Source organism: Mesoplodon densirostris, chromosome 1 (genome assembly GCF_025265405.1).
Source record: "Mesoplodon densirostris isolate mMesDen1 chromosome 1, mMesDen1 primary haplotype, whole genome shotgun sequence".
Classification (NCBI taxonomy): Eukaryota; Metazoa; Chordata; class Mammalia; order Artiodactyla; family Ziphiidae; genus Mesoplodon; species Mesoplodon densirostris.
In genome coordinates, this window is record NC_082661.1 from 73738513 (window position 1) to 73755446 (window position 16934).

Below are 16934 nucleotides of genomic sequence, written 5' to 3' on the forward strand. Positions count from 1 at the left end.
ATGAAAAAGAATGAAATTATGATTATTCCTGAAAAAAATACCACCTTGCTACCCATAATTCTCTTAGAGGTTGACTAGCTTCTTAGAAATCCCCCATAAGATTTCCAAGTAGAGAATCAGCACTCCAATTAAAAAAAGAAGCTAGGTATGAACAGCTGGTAAACAATGAAAATAAATGAGGAATAAAGTGAAAAGAGGAAGCAGGAAAGAAGAATAAAGTGGAGAAAACACAGTTCAGTTGTGCTATGAGAAAAATATTCTATGTAAATAGTCAGAGAATCTTTCTTAAGATGAAAGCAAATTCAGAGAAGGAGTGGATTGGGAAGCCACAATGTGTATCTTTTAGAAAATGAATGGAAGGAAAAACAAAACATGAAGTTAGAAAATGGGTCTGGGGAAAAAAGAATAATGCATGTGAAAGACACACGGATTCATATAATTTAGAGATACTTTTTTTTTAAACAACCACAAGTACATTACATTCATATAATCTTTTCATTATGAATACTCTTAAGACATATTCTAATTCTACAGTCCCTCTAATTAACTGAGTGGGCCTTATTTCAGTAGCTTCCAACGTGAAATAAAAAGCAAATATTTAATATACTATTTGTTGATTACCTTTCGATCCAAAAGGATATTATGAGGAGACAGTGCCCGGTGTACTATGCCATGTTTGTTCATATACTGCAAGCCCTGAAGTATCTCAAATGCTATGCACAAAACCTTTGAATATCTACAAAGAAAACAAAAGAGTCACAGATCAATAGGTCAATTACAAAGCAGATATAGAACTTGTTTTAAGAAATAAAATGAGGTTCAGTGATAAAATTCAAAGATATATATATATATATATATATATACTTTTTTTTTGGCCACGTGCCTTGTGAGATTATAGTTCCCCGAACAGGGATTGAACCCAGACCTTCAGCAGTGAAAGTGCAGAGTCCTAACCACTGGACCACCAGGGAATTCCCCAAAGAGCTATATTTTTAATGTACCTCCTCTATTCAGAGAAAATAAACTCTACACGTTTTCTAAACTATCTATTTCAACATATTTTTGATTTTCCGCTTACAACAGAATTGATCTGACAAAGAACGTACAGTTTTCTAAAGGCTACTCCAATTGAAGTATTATTCTTCCACGAAAGTAGTTTAATATTGGTGGTATACAAATGACCTTGAGCTTCAGCAGGCTGGACTTTGCCAAATTATCAGGACACTTTCAGATATATGGCAGAACTAAGTCAATGAAAACCACATATATTGCTCAAGACAAAACACCTATGTCCCTGAAAAATAGCTATATTTTATAGCAGATAGACATGAGCTTACTTTCCAGATCAATCCACAAAGCAACCTCCAGTAATTTATCAAACATTTCTTTCTTATCCTATTCTCTCTTAAGCCAGCTTCCACAGGGATGCCCAGTTTCTTGTCTTGTTCTCTCTCTCTTCCTCTCCCTCTCCTTTTTTTTTTTTTTTTAAATAAAACATCATTCATATAGGAAGTTAGGAAGAATATACAGAAAAGTAGGGGAGAATAATTCAAACCCAATCCCCAAACCACTAATATTAACATTTGGGTATAGATCTCTTTTCTTCCCCCCCCTTTTTTTTTTACACTTTAAATCAGACTTTAAAAAACTAAATAAATATGAGGGTAACAACTAAATTAATTTTTTAAAAGGTGTAAGTAACAAGCTAATAATAGAGATACAATGAAATTATATAAAAAAAAAGTCAACCTAAAAGCAGGGCAAATAAAAGGAAAAGCGAACAAAGAACAAATGGAACAATTAGAAAACAATTAACTTTTTTTTTTTTTTTTTTTTTTTGTGGTACGCGGGCTTCTCACTGTTGTGGCCTCTCCCGCTGTGGAGCACAGGCTCCAGACGCGCAGGCTCAGAGGCCATGGCTCATGGGACTAGCCGCTCCGCGGCATGTGGGATCTTCCTGGACGGGGGCACGAACCCATGTCCCCTGCATCGGCAGGCGGACTCTCAACCACTGCGCCACCAGGGAAGCCCAATTAACAGATTTTAATTCAGATATATCAACCATTACATTAAATGTAACTGCTCCAAACTCACCAATTCAGACTTGATTATATTCAGGTTACAAGGAACCCACATTAAATAAAAAGTGTTAAGTTAAAAGATCACTGATTGTCATGGGCTTGGGTGGAGGGAATGGGTTGATACAAAGGAGTATGAGAAAATTTTACATGATGGAATTGTTCTATTTTTAATTTTGATGATGGTTATAGGACTGAGTTGGTCAAACTGATTTAACTGCACACTAAAAAGGGTAAATTTTAAGGTATGTAAATTAATCGCAATAAACTTGACATAAAAAGTAGGCCAAATACAATTAAAAAAAAGAATAATTGCACTATGACTCCCTCCTCTAAATTAAAACCATAAGAAAGAACAAGAGATGAAAAGTTAAAATCTCTCTCTCTTCTCATCCTAGTCTGACTTTCCAGAAGTAACCATCTTTAGCAGTTTGTGTTTTCAACTCTTCTGGTGGTTAGACTTTTACATAATTATAATTAACTCTTCACTATGCAAGATGATATAATTAACATACTACCCCATTTTCCTTTCCTAACTCCTGATTTTTTAAATTAATTAGTTTATTTACTTATTTTTGGCTGTGTTGGGTCTTTGTTGCTGTGCGCGGGCTTTCTCTAGTTGCGGTGAGTGGGGGCTACTCTTCGTTGTGGTGCGCAGGCTTCTCATTGTGGTGGCTTCTCTTGTTGCAGAGCACTACTCTAGGCGCGCGGCCTACAGTAGTTGTGACATGCAGGCTCAGTAATTGTGGCTCACGGGCTCTAGAGCGCAGGCTCAGTAGTTGTGGTGCATGGGCTTAGTTGCTCTGCAGCATGTGGCATCTTCCTGGACCAGGGCTGGAACCCATGTCCTCTGCATTGGCAGGTGGATTCTTAACCACTGTGCCACCAAGGAAGTCTCTTTTTTAATTTATTGTTTATATTATTTTACATTATCAAATTTTATAAGACAGATAAAAGATACCTTTGCTCCTTTCTTGAAGGCTAAACAGATAAACAAGTAAATATATAACATGATATATAGCGATTAAGTGCTAAGGAGAAAAAGTAGAGAAGAGAAGAGAGAATGAGGGTTGCTATTTTATATATACAGTGTGATCAAGGAAGGCTTCACTGACCTGACATTTGTGCCAAAATCTAAAGGAAATGAAAAAGACATGCAGCTCCCTGGGAAATGTGTAATTCAGGCAGAGGGCACAGTAAGCAAGTCTTAACTGGAAGAATGCATAGCAGTTCAAAAAAAGAAAAACAAACAAAAAAAAAAACCCACCAAAAAACGCAATGAAGCAGTATGCAGTAGAATGAGCAAAGGGTGAGGCTGGGAGGAGATGAGGGCAGAGAGGTAGCAAGTCAGAGGGATAGATCATGTGAGGCCATTTAGGCCTTGGCTTTTACTCTAAGACAGATGGGAAGTGTTTTGGTACACTGCTGCACTATGTATAGTAAAAATTTACCATGGAACTAAGCAGAGAAAGAAATAAAAACCTAAGCCACTTAACCCCTAGCTCTCCAGAGAAAATATCTCAGTCATCAGGATTTAATGGATACTATAATTTTATAATTATAACTCTATTCATGAATGTTATTATCAGCTACTATCATTTTTTATACCTCATATGATTCTTTTTGTGTTTCCTTTTTATTTAGCTAGAATATAGTCATGAGAAAATTTTTCATAAGGGTGGCATGAGTAGATATTTTAAAGCATAGCATGTCTTAAAATGTCTTATTATTGTCTCTAAACTTAGAATTTCTCCATTGCCTTTGAGTGTTCTTTATTAATGGTGAGAAAATATCAGTCTGATTCTAATTTTGTTGTAGATACCATGTTATTCCTCTGTGGAAGCTTTCAGGATTCTTTTATACTTTACTCTTAGACTTATATTCCTATGAGCATGGCCTATTATTTAATTTCCAAGATCTCTTTTCTGGTCTCCAGTTGTTCCTTTTCAATACATCCTGTTCTTTGGCTATGGATACATTATTCTTTTGAGTCTCTCTGAGGATAGTTATTAGAATTCTTTTAATTTAGGGGGAAAAAAGTATGTTATCTTCATTTCCTCTGGGGTAAGTTTTTTTAATTTTTTTTTTTCCTCCCTTGACTCTTTCTCTCAAACTATTTCTTCCCTCATATATCTGGTACTTCCTGGTTGTCAGCCATATTTTAAAATAAAGCAATAAGTTGATATTCCCCATGAAGTATATAAAAAAACAATAAAAGTTACTATTTATAAAGAATTCTTATTAAACTGATCTATAAACTATTCTACTTTATCAAATAGTTTCTCCCATATTAAAGTGCCACAACAGCCAGTAGTAAGCAAATAAGATGAGATGAGAACAATTAAGAATTAATGGTTTTCATTAACATCTGCAAAAAAATAAACCAACTATGTAAAAGGAAAAGATTCCAAACTTTAAAACAACTACAATTACATTGATAACTATGTGCACATGAAAGAATGCAAACCCCTCCCCTCTTAAAAACAAAGAAAAACTTTCCTTGAGATTGATTAACAAATAAAACATAAGAACCTAGTTTTCTGAGGTCATTTGCTGAGTCAACTTTAAGGTAGTAATATCTCTTGTCCTTGTTCTTCTCTCTGTATCTCTATTTCTGTTTCTGTCTCTCTCTCTCACACACACACTCTCTCTCTCACACACACACACACACACACTTCACAAAATCTTAAAAGTTGATGCCATATTCAACTGTGACACTAGAGGACCTCAGCTGCACACTATTTCAATACAGATGTCTTTCTCGTGAAATTAAAACCAAATCTTTAAAGTGACTTTTTCATAAAACCAGTTCTGAAACAACTGAAAACAGAAGACTGCATCTTCTACTTTCTCGACCTGCTTTTGTTAGCTGATTTTAAGATATAATTGGAAAACACCTGCATGTCAAAAAGCACATTCATGCTATTATTGAGCTGATGAGCATTTACATTGAAAAAATTTTTAAAAATATGAACATATAAAGCTGAGCTCATGACACATCTTCTTAGCTATTACTTGAGATTATATATGTATTACAGTTAATGAACTCAGTATTCTTCAGTTTAAATCAGACAGGAAATCAGATTTGCTTTTCTGCCCATTTGTGCTCTTAGGATTTAATTTTTAAATTTATTTTAAAATATAGGTATAAAGGAGAAGAAAAAGCTAATGCTATTTTCTATAACGGGAAAAAGAAATCAGTATTTGTGGAATTTTGTATACTTTTTTGTTTTTAACTGCTTGGTACTATGTTTTTAGGCCTCTGCATTTTTAGGCTCCATGGAAGAAAAATTGATCTCCACAATCAAAAAGCCTACAGCATAGTTGAAAACACAGATTTATAAACCGACAATTTTAATACAGTTGAATTCAATAGAATTTTGATACAATTATAATTCAATAATTAAGTTAGGAGATGATAATCATCTTTTTTCTCTGTCTTGAGAGTAAAAGAAAACATGAGAATTTATTTATTACATTGGTGAGAACAAAGCAGACCTACAAAAATCATAAATCTTGGAAAGTAATAAGATTAATAACTAAAAGAGAAAAAAACATGACTACCACCACCACCACCACCAAGAACAAATGTCGATAATTTCTAGGCATGACTCAACTTGGCTGTATTTGGATATTAAATATGGCTTAATGAATTTCAAATCTATTAATTTAGTACAATACCAAGTATGTTTTCTTTATCCCTTTCCAGATGTATTTCAAAGGAAATTTATACTGTGTGCTTCTGATTCAATCATCTGTAAATTATCTGCAGCTGTTTAGCTTAGTTGGTTAAAACATACTGAGGCCAAGATCATGGGTTTAATATCTATAAGGATTAGTTAGCTTCCCATGTTCATAGCCACAGATTTTCATCAAACTCCAGCCAATATCCTGAAATACAGACAGTTTGTCATGAGACATTGCTCAACTGCTACTTACTCAAAACATCTTGATTTTCAACTACAATCTCCTATACTTCTCTGTTCCCCATTCCTGAGGACCTGCTCTCTAATCTCATTAAGACCTTGAGACCCATGTTATCTCAACCAGTCCTTTTTTTTTTTTTTGACATCCTTCTTTATTCTAGATCTATTCTGCCATTTCAGTATATATATATATATATATATATATATATATATATATATTTTTTTTTTTTTTTTTTTGCCAGGATCCTTAATGGCTTCTCATCAAATGGCTCTACCCTTGGTAGAATTCTACGTCTCTATTTTCTGACAGTACATAGTTGCAGGGTTTATTAATTCTATGGAAATAATTTCTGTATAGGTTTGTCTCTCTCACTGTACCCTGAGGCAGTGGTACCTTGAATACCTTGAAGCTTATTCAACTTGGAATCCCTATGCTTACCATAGTGCCTATAAGGTAGGTGCTCAATAAATGGGTATCAAATAATAGGTGTTCAATAAATGTATACAACCACATCCATGATGGTGCAAGAGGGTGGAGATAACAAGATTAAGTTCATCACCACTAAGGAAATAACAGCTCAAAAAAAGTATATTAGACTAGACTATATCAATGGTGTTAACTTCATTTATAAAAGAGTGTATAATTCTTCAGTAAGTCAAGAAAACATAAATTGCTTAAGTTCACACAATGGCTATCCAAAAAAGAAAGTACTAGTTTGCTGAAAATACACCTCTCCTAGTCTTTTATTTACTGAAAGAATAATGAGCCACTGTATGGTGGATAAAATGATAATCTTGTTAATATCTGGCTAAAACTGCGAATTAAACTAAGTTGTTAAGATAGATTCCTACAATTTTTCTAGCTCAAAAAAAATACTTGTTAGTATTTGGTATTTGAGTTGAGTTCACATTAAATCTGCATATATTAGGGGAGGCTTAACATCTTTATGAATTTGAGTTATTCTATCCAAAAAAAAGGATGTGTTTCTATTTGTTCAAGTCTACTTTTATGTCTTTCAGAGTTTTTATTATTTTTTAAAAACAGGTTTATTGAGGTATAATTGATATACAAAAAACTGCACATATTTGACATATTTGATGGGCTTGGACATATGCATACGCTCATGAAACCATCACCACAATCAAGGTAACAGACATATCCATCACCTTCAAAAGTTTCCTTGTGCCCCTTTTTGTGTATGGTAAGAATAATAAGGGGCTTCCCTGGTGGCGCAGTGGTTGTGAGTCCGCCTGCCGATCCAGGGGACACGGGTTCGTGCCCCGGTCCGGGAGGATCCCACGTGCCGCGGAGCGCCTGGGCCCGTGAGCCATGGCCACTGAGCCTGCGCGTCAGGAGCCTGTGCTCCGCAGCGGGAGAGGCCACAACAGTGAGAGGCCCATGTACCGGAATAAATAAATAAATAAATAAGCTACAAGGATATATTCTACAGCACAGGGAATATAGCCAAAAAAAAAAAAGAATAATAAATATACAAAAATATATAAGAAAACAGTGGGGAAAAAAATCAATGAGAGGGACTAATTCTGTCAGATTTAAAACATACCATAAAGATTCTCTTATACAACCCAAATGTCCATCAATAGATGGTTAAAGAAAATGTGGTATATACATACAATAGAATATTATTCAGTCTTAAAAAAAGAAAGAAAATCCTGCCATTTGTGACAACAATATGGATGAACCTGGAGGACATTATGTTAAGTGAAATAAGCCAGACACAGAAGGACAAATACTGCATGATTCTACTTATATGAGGTATCTAAAATAGTCAAACTTATGGAAGCAGAGAAGAACAGTAGTTACCAGGAGCTAGGGAGACAAGAAAATGGGAGCTGTTCAACTGGTGTAAAGTTTCAGCTATGCAACATCATCAAGTTCTAGAGACCTGTTGTACAACATTGTGCCTACAGTTAACAATACTGTACTGAACTCTTAAAAATTTGTTAAGAGGGTAGATCTCACATTAAGTGAGATCATACACAAATAAATAGGACTCAAGGAAACTTTTGGAGGTGATGGATATGTCTATTATGTACCTTGATTGTGGTGATGGTTTCATGGGTACCTGCTTATGTCCAAACTCACCAAATGTATAGATTAAATACTTGCAGTTTTCTTGTATGTTAATTATACCCCAATAAAAATGTTGAAAAATAAATTAAAATGCAGAGAAATTCCTATCAGGCTCAAACCATCAGTTCTTTTCAGTATCTGCAAAGTTTCCAAGAAGAGATGTTATTCAGATTGCAAGAAATAGAGGCCAAGAAAGAGAATGAGAGGTCGGGATTGCGGAGATAGCTTTGGAAGTCATTCATAGATAGGTGGTAACTAAAGCCACACATGCTATTTCCTCAGACCCATAATCCCATGATATTTAAGGGCCATTCCATAAGCCAAAATACCCATACAGTCAGCAAACCAAAGGAGGAAACACATTTCTGGATTCTATGAGTTCAAGATGTTCTTTCACCTTATAAATCTGATCATTCCCACAGAAATTTTCCTTTTGGTCTAAAACTTTCTTTACTTGGTATTAGCCTGAGGTAAAATGTTAAGAAAAGAGGAAACACAGATGAAATATAGTTAGCTACTGTGTGACTTAAGAAATGGAAAGGAAAAATAAAATACTAGTGATTAATGTTCAGATAATAAAACAACTGTATAACCCTGTGTTATCTTTAACCTAAACTGTCCTATAATTTCAAGGCAAAAGAACTAAACTAGTGTAGAACTTTCAATGATTCACTGGTTTATAATTTCAGAATTTGGAGAGGGGTATTTTCAGTGATGTGTTAATATCTTTGATGCTCTTAATTTGCCTCTTATCACTTACTAAATTTTGACACCTTTTAAAAAATATCACAATACTTAACAGAGCAATATTTTTCTAAAGGAAAAAGAAAACAAGAAAGATTTTGGAATTGAAAAAGGAAATAACTCATTTTGCTACTGGCACACATGTTTGAGCCTAAAAGGATACCCACCCATACTAAATTTAAAAATTAATTTGCTTCAGGGACTTCCCTGGTGGCACAGTGGTTAAGAATCCACCTGCCAATGCAGGGGACATGGGTTTGAGCCCTGGTCCAGGAAGATCCCACATGCCACGGAGCAATTAAGCTCATGCACCACAACTACTGGGCCTGCGCTCTAGTGCCCGTGAGCCACAACTACTGAGGCCATGTGCCACAACTTATGAAGCCCGCATGCCTAGAGCCCATGCTCTGCAAAAAGAGAAGCCACCCCAATGAGAAGCCCAAGCACCGCAGCGAAGAGTAGCCCCTGCTCACCACAACTAGAGAAAGCCCGTGCACGCAACAAAGACCCAATGCAGCCAAAAATAAATAAATAAAATAAATTTATTTATTTAAAAAATTAATTTGCTTCAGATTCAGATGTTTTGAAAAGGAAGTTGCATTGATTAACTGCTTACCGAAAGATTATTTTGTAATAGGTCTAAAAAAAAAACACCAAACAGTCCATCTGTCCATAAGTTGTGAGACTGGGCATATTTTATAATTCAATTCTCACTCCAAAAAAAACAGTTGAAAGCTCTAAGTCTGGAATGTGACTAATTCTCAATGGGATACAATAAATTGGGAAATTAACTTTCCAACTTGAATACTAGATACCTTTCCTTTCTCAGAAGAAAATTAATTTGATAAGATCAAAATACATATGGAAAGCATAGTCTAGTGGTTTGAGGTTCAGACATAAAGCCAGGAAACTCTGTCACTGATTTGCTATGCTTGGAAAGTGTTCCAACTTTATCCTGCCTCAGTTTGCAGTTTTATAAAGTGGGAAATATAACACCAAACAGGGGCTAAACGGAGACCAATGAGCTATTACTGGCCCTACACAGAACGCTGATCATCTTAAAAGCAAAACAAAACAAAAAGTCCAAGTCCCCCTCAAAAAAAACTAGGGTCTTTATAATAAACAATATAATACCATTTTGTTACAACACATCTGTATATATATTGCAATAAATTAACAAAGATTGTAAACTGGGCTCTTCAATTATTTCCATGACACAACAAAATCTGAAGAATGATTTTCTAATTTCTCTGTGAGAATAAAATCACCACTTGATAAGCAGAATTGGAGGATCCCAGGGTGAGCTGGGTATATTTCTGCCTCATCAATGTTTTCTTCTCCCAAGCAGCTTTACTATCCTGGCACAGAAAACTCCAAAACCATTTTTTTTTTCCACCAGAGTTACTGACACTGGCAGTGCAAATGCACTGGGTAATAAGTTCCACTTGCCAAGCCCTAGCAGCATTTGGGATGACATAAAGCTATAACTTTTCTCTAAGACAGAATCTATGATGGTTCATATTTGGTTGAATCTGTACCCTAGTTCATTCCTAAGTTTTTTTTTTAATTAAACTTAAATTTATTTACATATTACTGTGTGAACAAAGAATGAACATATTACTATTACTGCTCAGAATTTTTATTTGAGGCCAATTTACATTCTTTAAGTGGAACAGTTCACATTTTTTAGGCAATCCATCACAACAGTGAACATGAGAGGGCCTGAATTTTATGCACTTGTTTAATAAAACGTCTGCTGCAAACAAAATTTATCAAACTGAAATGTTCAGTTCAATGCTGTGTTGGTCTGTGTCAAGAAAATTATAAGAAATATGACTGATGAAAATTTCCTATTCTATTTATCAGAAGTTGAGGTGATACAGTAATCATATTTTGATCAAAGAATCCAAAACTAAGGTTCCTATGATCCACAGAGAAGGTAGAACAAGGCAAGATAACAATTTAATAGCCAGGGCTTTGTTCTCAAACCTAATGTAGAACTCTAGGGAGCTTTGTTTACCTACATAGCTCCTTTTTCCTAAGTCAGATCACCTAAATGAATCCGTTTTGTCTATTTTTCCTAACCTTCAACTAGAGTCACAGGTCTTAACACTATGATGCAAGAAAGATCAGACTCATTTCAGCATGCTTTTAGAAGAGAGAGTGAAAAAAATCTTTTACCCATAGAATCCCATAATGACCCGAGAATACTGTTTAAAAATTGAAAGACAGTTATTTTTTACCAAGTCACAGAAAAGTATTATGTTAATGAATGATAATGTTGGTTGATGTAGCCTAATGGTGCCCCCTCCCCCAAAATATGTCTACATCATAATCACTGGAAACTGTGAATGTTACCTTATTTGGGAAAGGGTTGCATTTGAGGAGATCATCATGGACTATCCAGTTAGGAACAAAATCCAATGTCAAGTGCCCTTATAAGAGAGAGACACACAGAGGAGGAGATGTAAAGACGGAGGCAGATATTGGAGTGATGCGGCCACAAGCCAAAAGGAAGCAAAGGAATACTGACACCAGAAACTAGAAGAGTCGAGGAAGGATTCTTCCCAGGAACCTCCAAAGGGAGTAGGCCCTACCAACACCTTGATTTCTGACTTCTGATCTTCAGAGCTGTGAGATAATAAATTTCTGTTGTTTTAAGCCGCTCAATTTGTGGCAATTTGTAGCAGCAGCCATAGAATCAAGTACAGTTGGCTATAAAGATACACATGACATCAAGGTAACTAGTTTATCTCCATCATGACATGATTATAACAGAGTAATTCTTTCTTTAAATGGTCTTTATTTAGATATAAATTATGTACAATGAAATATACTCATTTTAAATATACCATCAGAAGAGTTTTGACAACTGTACTGCCTCAGTCAAGAAACAGAACATTTCCATCATCTCAAAAAAGTTCTCTTATTCCCTTTCCCAGTCAATCCCATATCCTACCCCTGGCTCCAAGCAAACACTGAACTCCAAGTTTTCTATCACTATAGACTAAATATGTCTTTTCAAGAGTTTCAAATAAATGGAATGATACAGCACTATTTTATGTCTAGCTTTTTTTTTTCAGCATGACGTTCTTACGATTTATCCATGTTGTTGCCTGTACTACCAGTTCATTTCTTTGTATCTCACTGAATGGATATGCCATGTTTATCTATTCATATGCTGAAGGACATTTTCTCTTTCAGACTTTTAACAGCTAAACACAGTATAGTATTTTACCAGAAGAGCTGTAGACACATTTAACATAAAATTTCACAAGAAAATAAAGAACAATACGGAGTCCCAGATTTCTGAGGAGTCTCACATTCTTAAAACTGTCATTATGGGAGAACAAACAAATATTTGTGGGAAAAACTAATAAGGAAGACTATCAAAACATGAAAATTACGATCTGGGGTTTGTCTAATACGTATGTGGTAGAACTGGGGATGTTCCATCATTATCATGATGATTTTGAAATACTTATCTACCTTTGAAACTGAGGTAAATGGTGTCAAAAAAATGATTTTTTATGGCCTATCACCAAGACAAACAACACTGACAGCTGACAAAATGTCTAGCTAGTGAATAAACTAACATATGAACAGAGAAAGTACAATTAGATAGTAACAGCATGCACAGGTCAAATGCAATGACCAGATTGCTTGTAGCAGAGAGCTAACACTTTCATTTATTGAGATGACTAGAGCAGAGAAAAATCAGAATCTTTCTTCTAGGTAATGTGGGAGGAGCTCATAAGTAGGAAATGTCTCATTCTTCATATGACCAACACTTTTTCATCTTAAGTCACTGTCCAAAATAGCACATATTAAGACTCATCATCTTAAACAAGAGTGCCCTCTCCTACCCTCCAAAACTGTTTTAGAAAGGAAAATAGGGAGAGCACTTTCACTGCTTTCTGATGGATGTTTTTAGTACTTAGCTCTCCAAGTTCATTTCCTCCACTTCTCTTCCCACAGACCCTCTGCCTCTACTTTAGTCATATGCTTGCATACCAATGTCTTTTTGCACTTGCAATCTTCTCTGCCCTTCTAGTTGGTCCACTTAGATGATACTTATCCATCCTTTAAGATTCAACACAAGCATTATTTTCTAAGTAAAACTTTTCTGGATTCTCCAGGTTGTGAGGTACTCTGTCTACCAAGATAACTTGCATATACCTCTTGTGAGTACATCCCCCACCAAAAATGCAATTTTGTAATTGTTTGTTACAGCTCTGTCTACTCACTAGCTAGCAATTTCTTTAAAGGCTGGGACTTTATATTTTCATCTTCAGACACACTAGCACCTAGCCCAGTATCTGAAACATATAGGTACTTGAAGAAGTATGGAATGATCCTTGAGTAGATTAATCATAATTGGTCATCATAGAAAGGCTATAACTGTTGCACAGGCAATGCTTATTGATAATAATATCCAATAATCATTTAGTACACTGTAGTAGCTATAATAACGACACCATTATCACTACTGCTACTAATAGGAAACAGATAACTTGTACTATATCAAGTGCTGTTATAAGTAATTCACATCTATTACTTCATTAATTCTCCCCACTATCCTAGAAGGTAAAAAAATTGAAGCAGAGACACTCATGGAAATTAGCTGATTCAAACCCAGCAGGCTGGTCTTAGAGTCCATGTCCTTAACCACTACACTACACTGCTTTTCTGTGTTTAACAGCAATGGATGGTGAAATCAAAAGAGAGTTTAAGCTCCAGGTAGTGATATAGTAACTGAGGCTTAGAGCAGTTACTTATTCTTTAAAATGCAGTAGACATTTGTTGTTTCCCTTCCTGGTATCCATGTCCTTTCTTCCAATGATAACTTACAATTTTCATTCCAGGTTCCACCTCTCTCCTATACTCCTCAGCTCACTTGTCCTGCCTTTAGGAGTGGAAACATGACTCAGGCCTTTGTCAATTGTTTTCTCCTGGCTATAATAATTGTTCTGATTGAAAATCTTCGGTCTTACACAGCATCCAATAAAAATGGCTTGCTCCTTTCTGGAAGACTGAGAGGATATGAAGTTAGAGTTATGATCATTTTGCCATCATTAGGGGAAAACCTGGAACTCTTACAACTTATTAGTTGTATGATCAGGGAAAAATTACTTTACTTCTTGGATCCCTCATAAGAGCCTAACTTTCCTCACACATCAAATGGAAGTAATATTAGTAAACCACATCATAGAGCTCCTATAAGAAAAAAATAAGATAACCAGTGTAGAGTGCTTAGGACAATGTCTAGCACAAAGTATTGCACAAAATTCTGCAATTATGCTGTTGCTATCACCATCATCATTATTTTTGTCTAGTCCTTCCCTTTTGAGGTTCTGAATAGTTTAGGATAAATAAATCATTTCTAATTTAAACTTTGCATTTGCATAAATAATTGAAATAGGTGGCTGAGGAAGCCAAAATAAAATAAGAACTCATGAACCCCATGTATAATGTTTTGTAGTTATATAGTGTTCATTTCTCCACCCCAACTATCTTACAAGAGAAATCATTTTGCCAGGAGTATACCAATAGATTTTTGTCATAAAGAAACAAGTTTTGCTTGCTTCTTTGTCTGACAGAGTGAAAGCACTGGGTTCTCTGGTTTCTAGTTGGATAAAAATGCCAGGAAACAAAGAAATCCCCACAGAGCCATCAAGATAGTCTGATAATTAAGGATAGGACTCATTGAACTTGGAAATTTAAAGCAGTTCATTCTCTCAAAAGACTGTGCTGTTTCAACAGGACCTGTCATAAAGGCAGATTCTGGAGTACTGTTGCTCTAAGAAAGGCTATAGTGAGAACAGGCCTTTCAGAGGCACAGTTCACTATTCTACACTGTGACTTTAGTAGATATTTGATATTCTGTAAACCTTAGATCACTCACTAACTAGCAGTAATAACCTTAAAGTTACCTATGAAAAGTATATAGCAAAGTAACTAGAATATAGTATGTGCTCAATAAAAATACTATGTCCCTTCCTTTTCTCTATCCCTCTTGTTTATGAATGATATGATTAAATGTTTTAAATTTAAAAGTGCTCCACTTAAAGAATGTCCCAAAGCTCTTAAAAGTGCTGCTAACATTAACTTATTTAAGTCCTCATATATATCATTCCCTCAGTATATACCAAGGGTTAGGGTGTAATGTGTAACACATCCTATTAAAAAATGTAGACAAAGCTCATTTAGATAGCTCCTAAAAATTTTTGCCAATTAATTATTGACATAATTTTTCCAAGACTAACATTTGAAAGAGGAAAGGAAAAGTTATAACTACCATTCCACTGACCATCATCTTAATTAGTATCTATTAAAGTCAGTCAGTTTCTGTTGGTAAATCTTTTGATTGATTTTTTCGATATGTCATCTGCTTTTGACACCACAGACAATATTTGCTTATGTGCCAAACTATACAACATAAATATTATCTCAAGGCTTTTTAACATTACTCAAAAAGCCTATAAGGAAATACTATTGTAAGATTAGAATAAGAAAAAATGGCCCACTCTGTCAGGGCAAAAATCTGTTTTGAGAGAAAAATACAAAGAGCCAGCGATAGTCCTCCCCTCCTTAGCTTGAACAGCTTTTAGGTGAACTAGATGTCTGCCTGCTGACATTTTAGAGAGAGGTCCTTTTGCATACTGATGACGTGACCCTCCATCCAGAAATAGCTTCAAGAAATTTTGGCCAATTATTGCTTAAAAGATATTCTAACCTTTAATTATGTCAAAACTGAAATTGCTTTGGAGAGTACAGTGACATCCAGATGAATAATTTTAAAGAATGCCTTTGGACAAGTTAACTCTTATAGGTATCTGGAGGTTAGTTTTGCTATATTTTAACAAGTATACCCTTGCAGACTTGCTCAAATTTTAAAATTTTATGGGGGCTTATTCTATGATAGAAAAGGACATTTGACAACTTCCACTCTCAATTCTGTTTTCAAACAAAGACAATTTCTCCCATGTTTTATTCTGCTGTCCATTGGGGCTAAAATCAAGTATGTGTTCAAGAAATTGATCAGCTCCAATCTTGCTCTCTGAGTAAAGTTCTGACCCTGCTAGCAATTATGACTGCAACCCATCTCCACATAGAGATAGGATCACCCTCCATTCAGTCAAAAATATCTTTTATTAAAACATTAAAGAAGTATTTATTATCCTCAAAAACAATGGCTATCTCAGTTTTCCAAGTATCTCATCTCAGATGACCACTAAACAGAAATTGTCAAGTCACCTTTGCTGTAGCACAAGCGCCCAGTTTGGTGATTTCTGGCACCCTGTCTACCTAAAATAGTTTCATATCTAAGTTCTAGGGACTATGAGCTAGTGAATTTGCTCTAGGCTTTAATATTATTCAAAGACTACATTAAATAATCGCTTTCTACCTCACTGGATTACCTGATCTTCCAAGAGGAAGATTTAATCTAATACACTTAAGAAAAAATTAGATGCTAAGCAGTTTGGGCGATTTACTGCTAAGTAAGCAACAAATTCTAACAACTTATTGCTGATATTTTTATATTGGCCTTGTTTCCTGTGACCTTACTAAATTCATTTATTAATTCAAAGAGTACTTTTTTAGATTCCTTAGGATTTTCCACATAAACAACCATATCATCATTACACAGAAATATGTTTCCAACTCTTCCTTCCCTTTTTATCCTTTCTCCTCTTCCTTCTTACAATCTATAGGCCTTATGTTTATTTTTGTTGACCTAGTTCATGTTTGTATTTTTATATACTGCATGCCTATGCTGCTTGCATTTCTACATACTAGCCAACAAACAACTGGAAAATAAAACAAATTTATCTATAGTCATATCAAAACATAAGATACTTAGGAATGAACTTAACAAAAGGATAAGAACTCTACACTGTAAACTATCAAATATTGCTGAGATAAGGAAGACTTAAAAATCTGGAGAGAGGGCTTCCCTGGTGGCGCAGTGGTTAAGAATCCCCCTGCCAATGCAGGGGACACAGGTTCGAGCCCCGGTCCAGGAAGATCCCAAATGCCATGGAGCCACTAAGCCCATACACCACAACTACTGAGCCTGAGCTCTAGAGC

The 16934-nt window shown here is 35.2% G+C and overlaps 1 protein-coding gene across 4 annotated transcripts in view; it reads right to left on the reverse strand.

Annotated features, from left to right (window-relative positions):
- TBCK (TBC1 domain containing kinase) overlaps nucleotides 1–16934 on the reverse strand; it is a 234974-nt gene that overhangs the window by 186499 nt on the left and 31541 nt on the right. For all 4 annotated transcript variants that reach the window (XM_060104569.1, XM_060104545.1, XM_060104552.1 and 1 more), the window contains exon 4: nucleotides 622–736. In XM_060104569.1, coding sequence (XP_059960552.1) covers nucleotides 622–736 — 115 coding nt within the window. The remainder of the gene's footprint in view (nucleotides 1–621; nucleotides 737–16934) is intronic.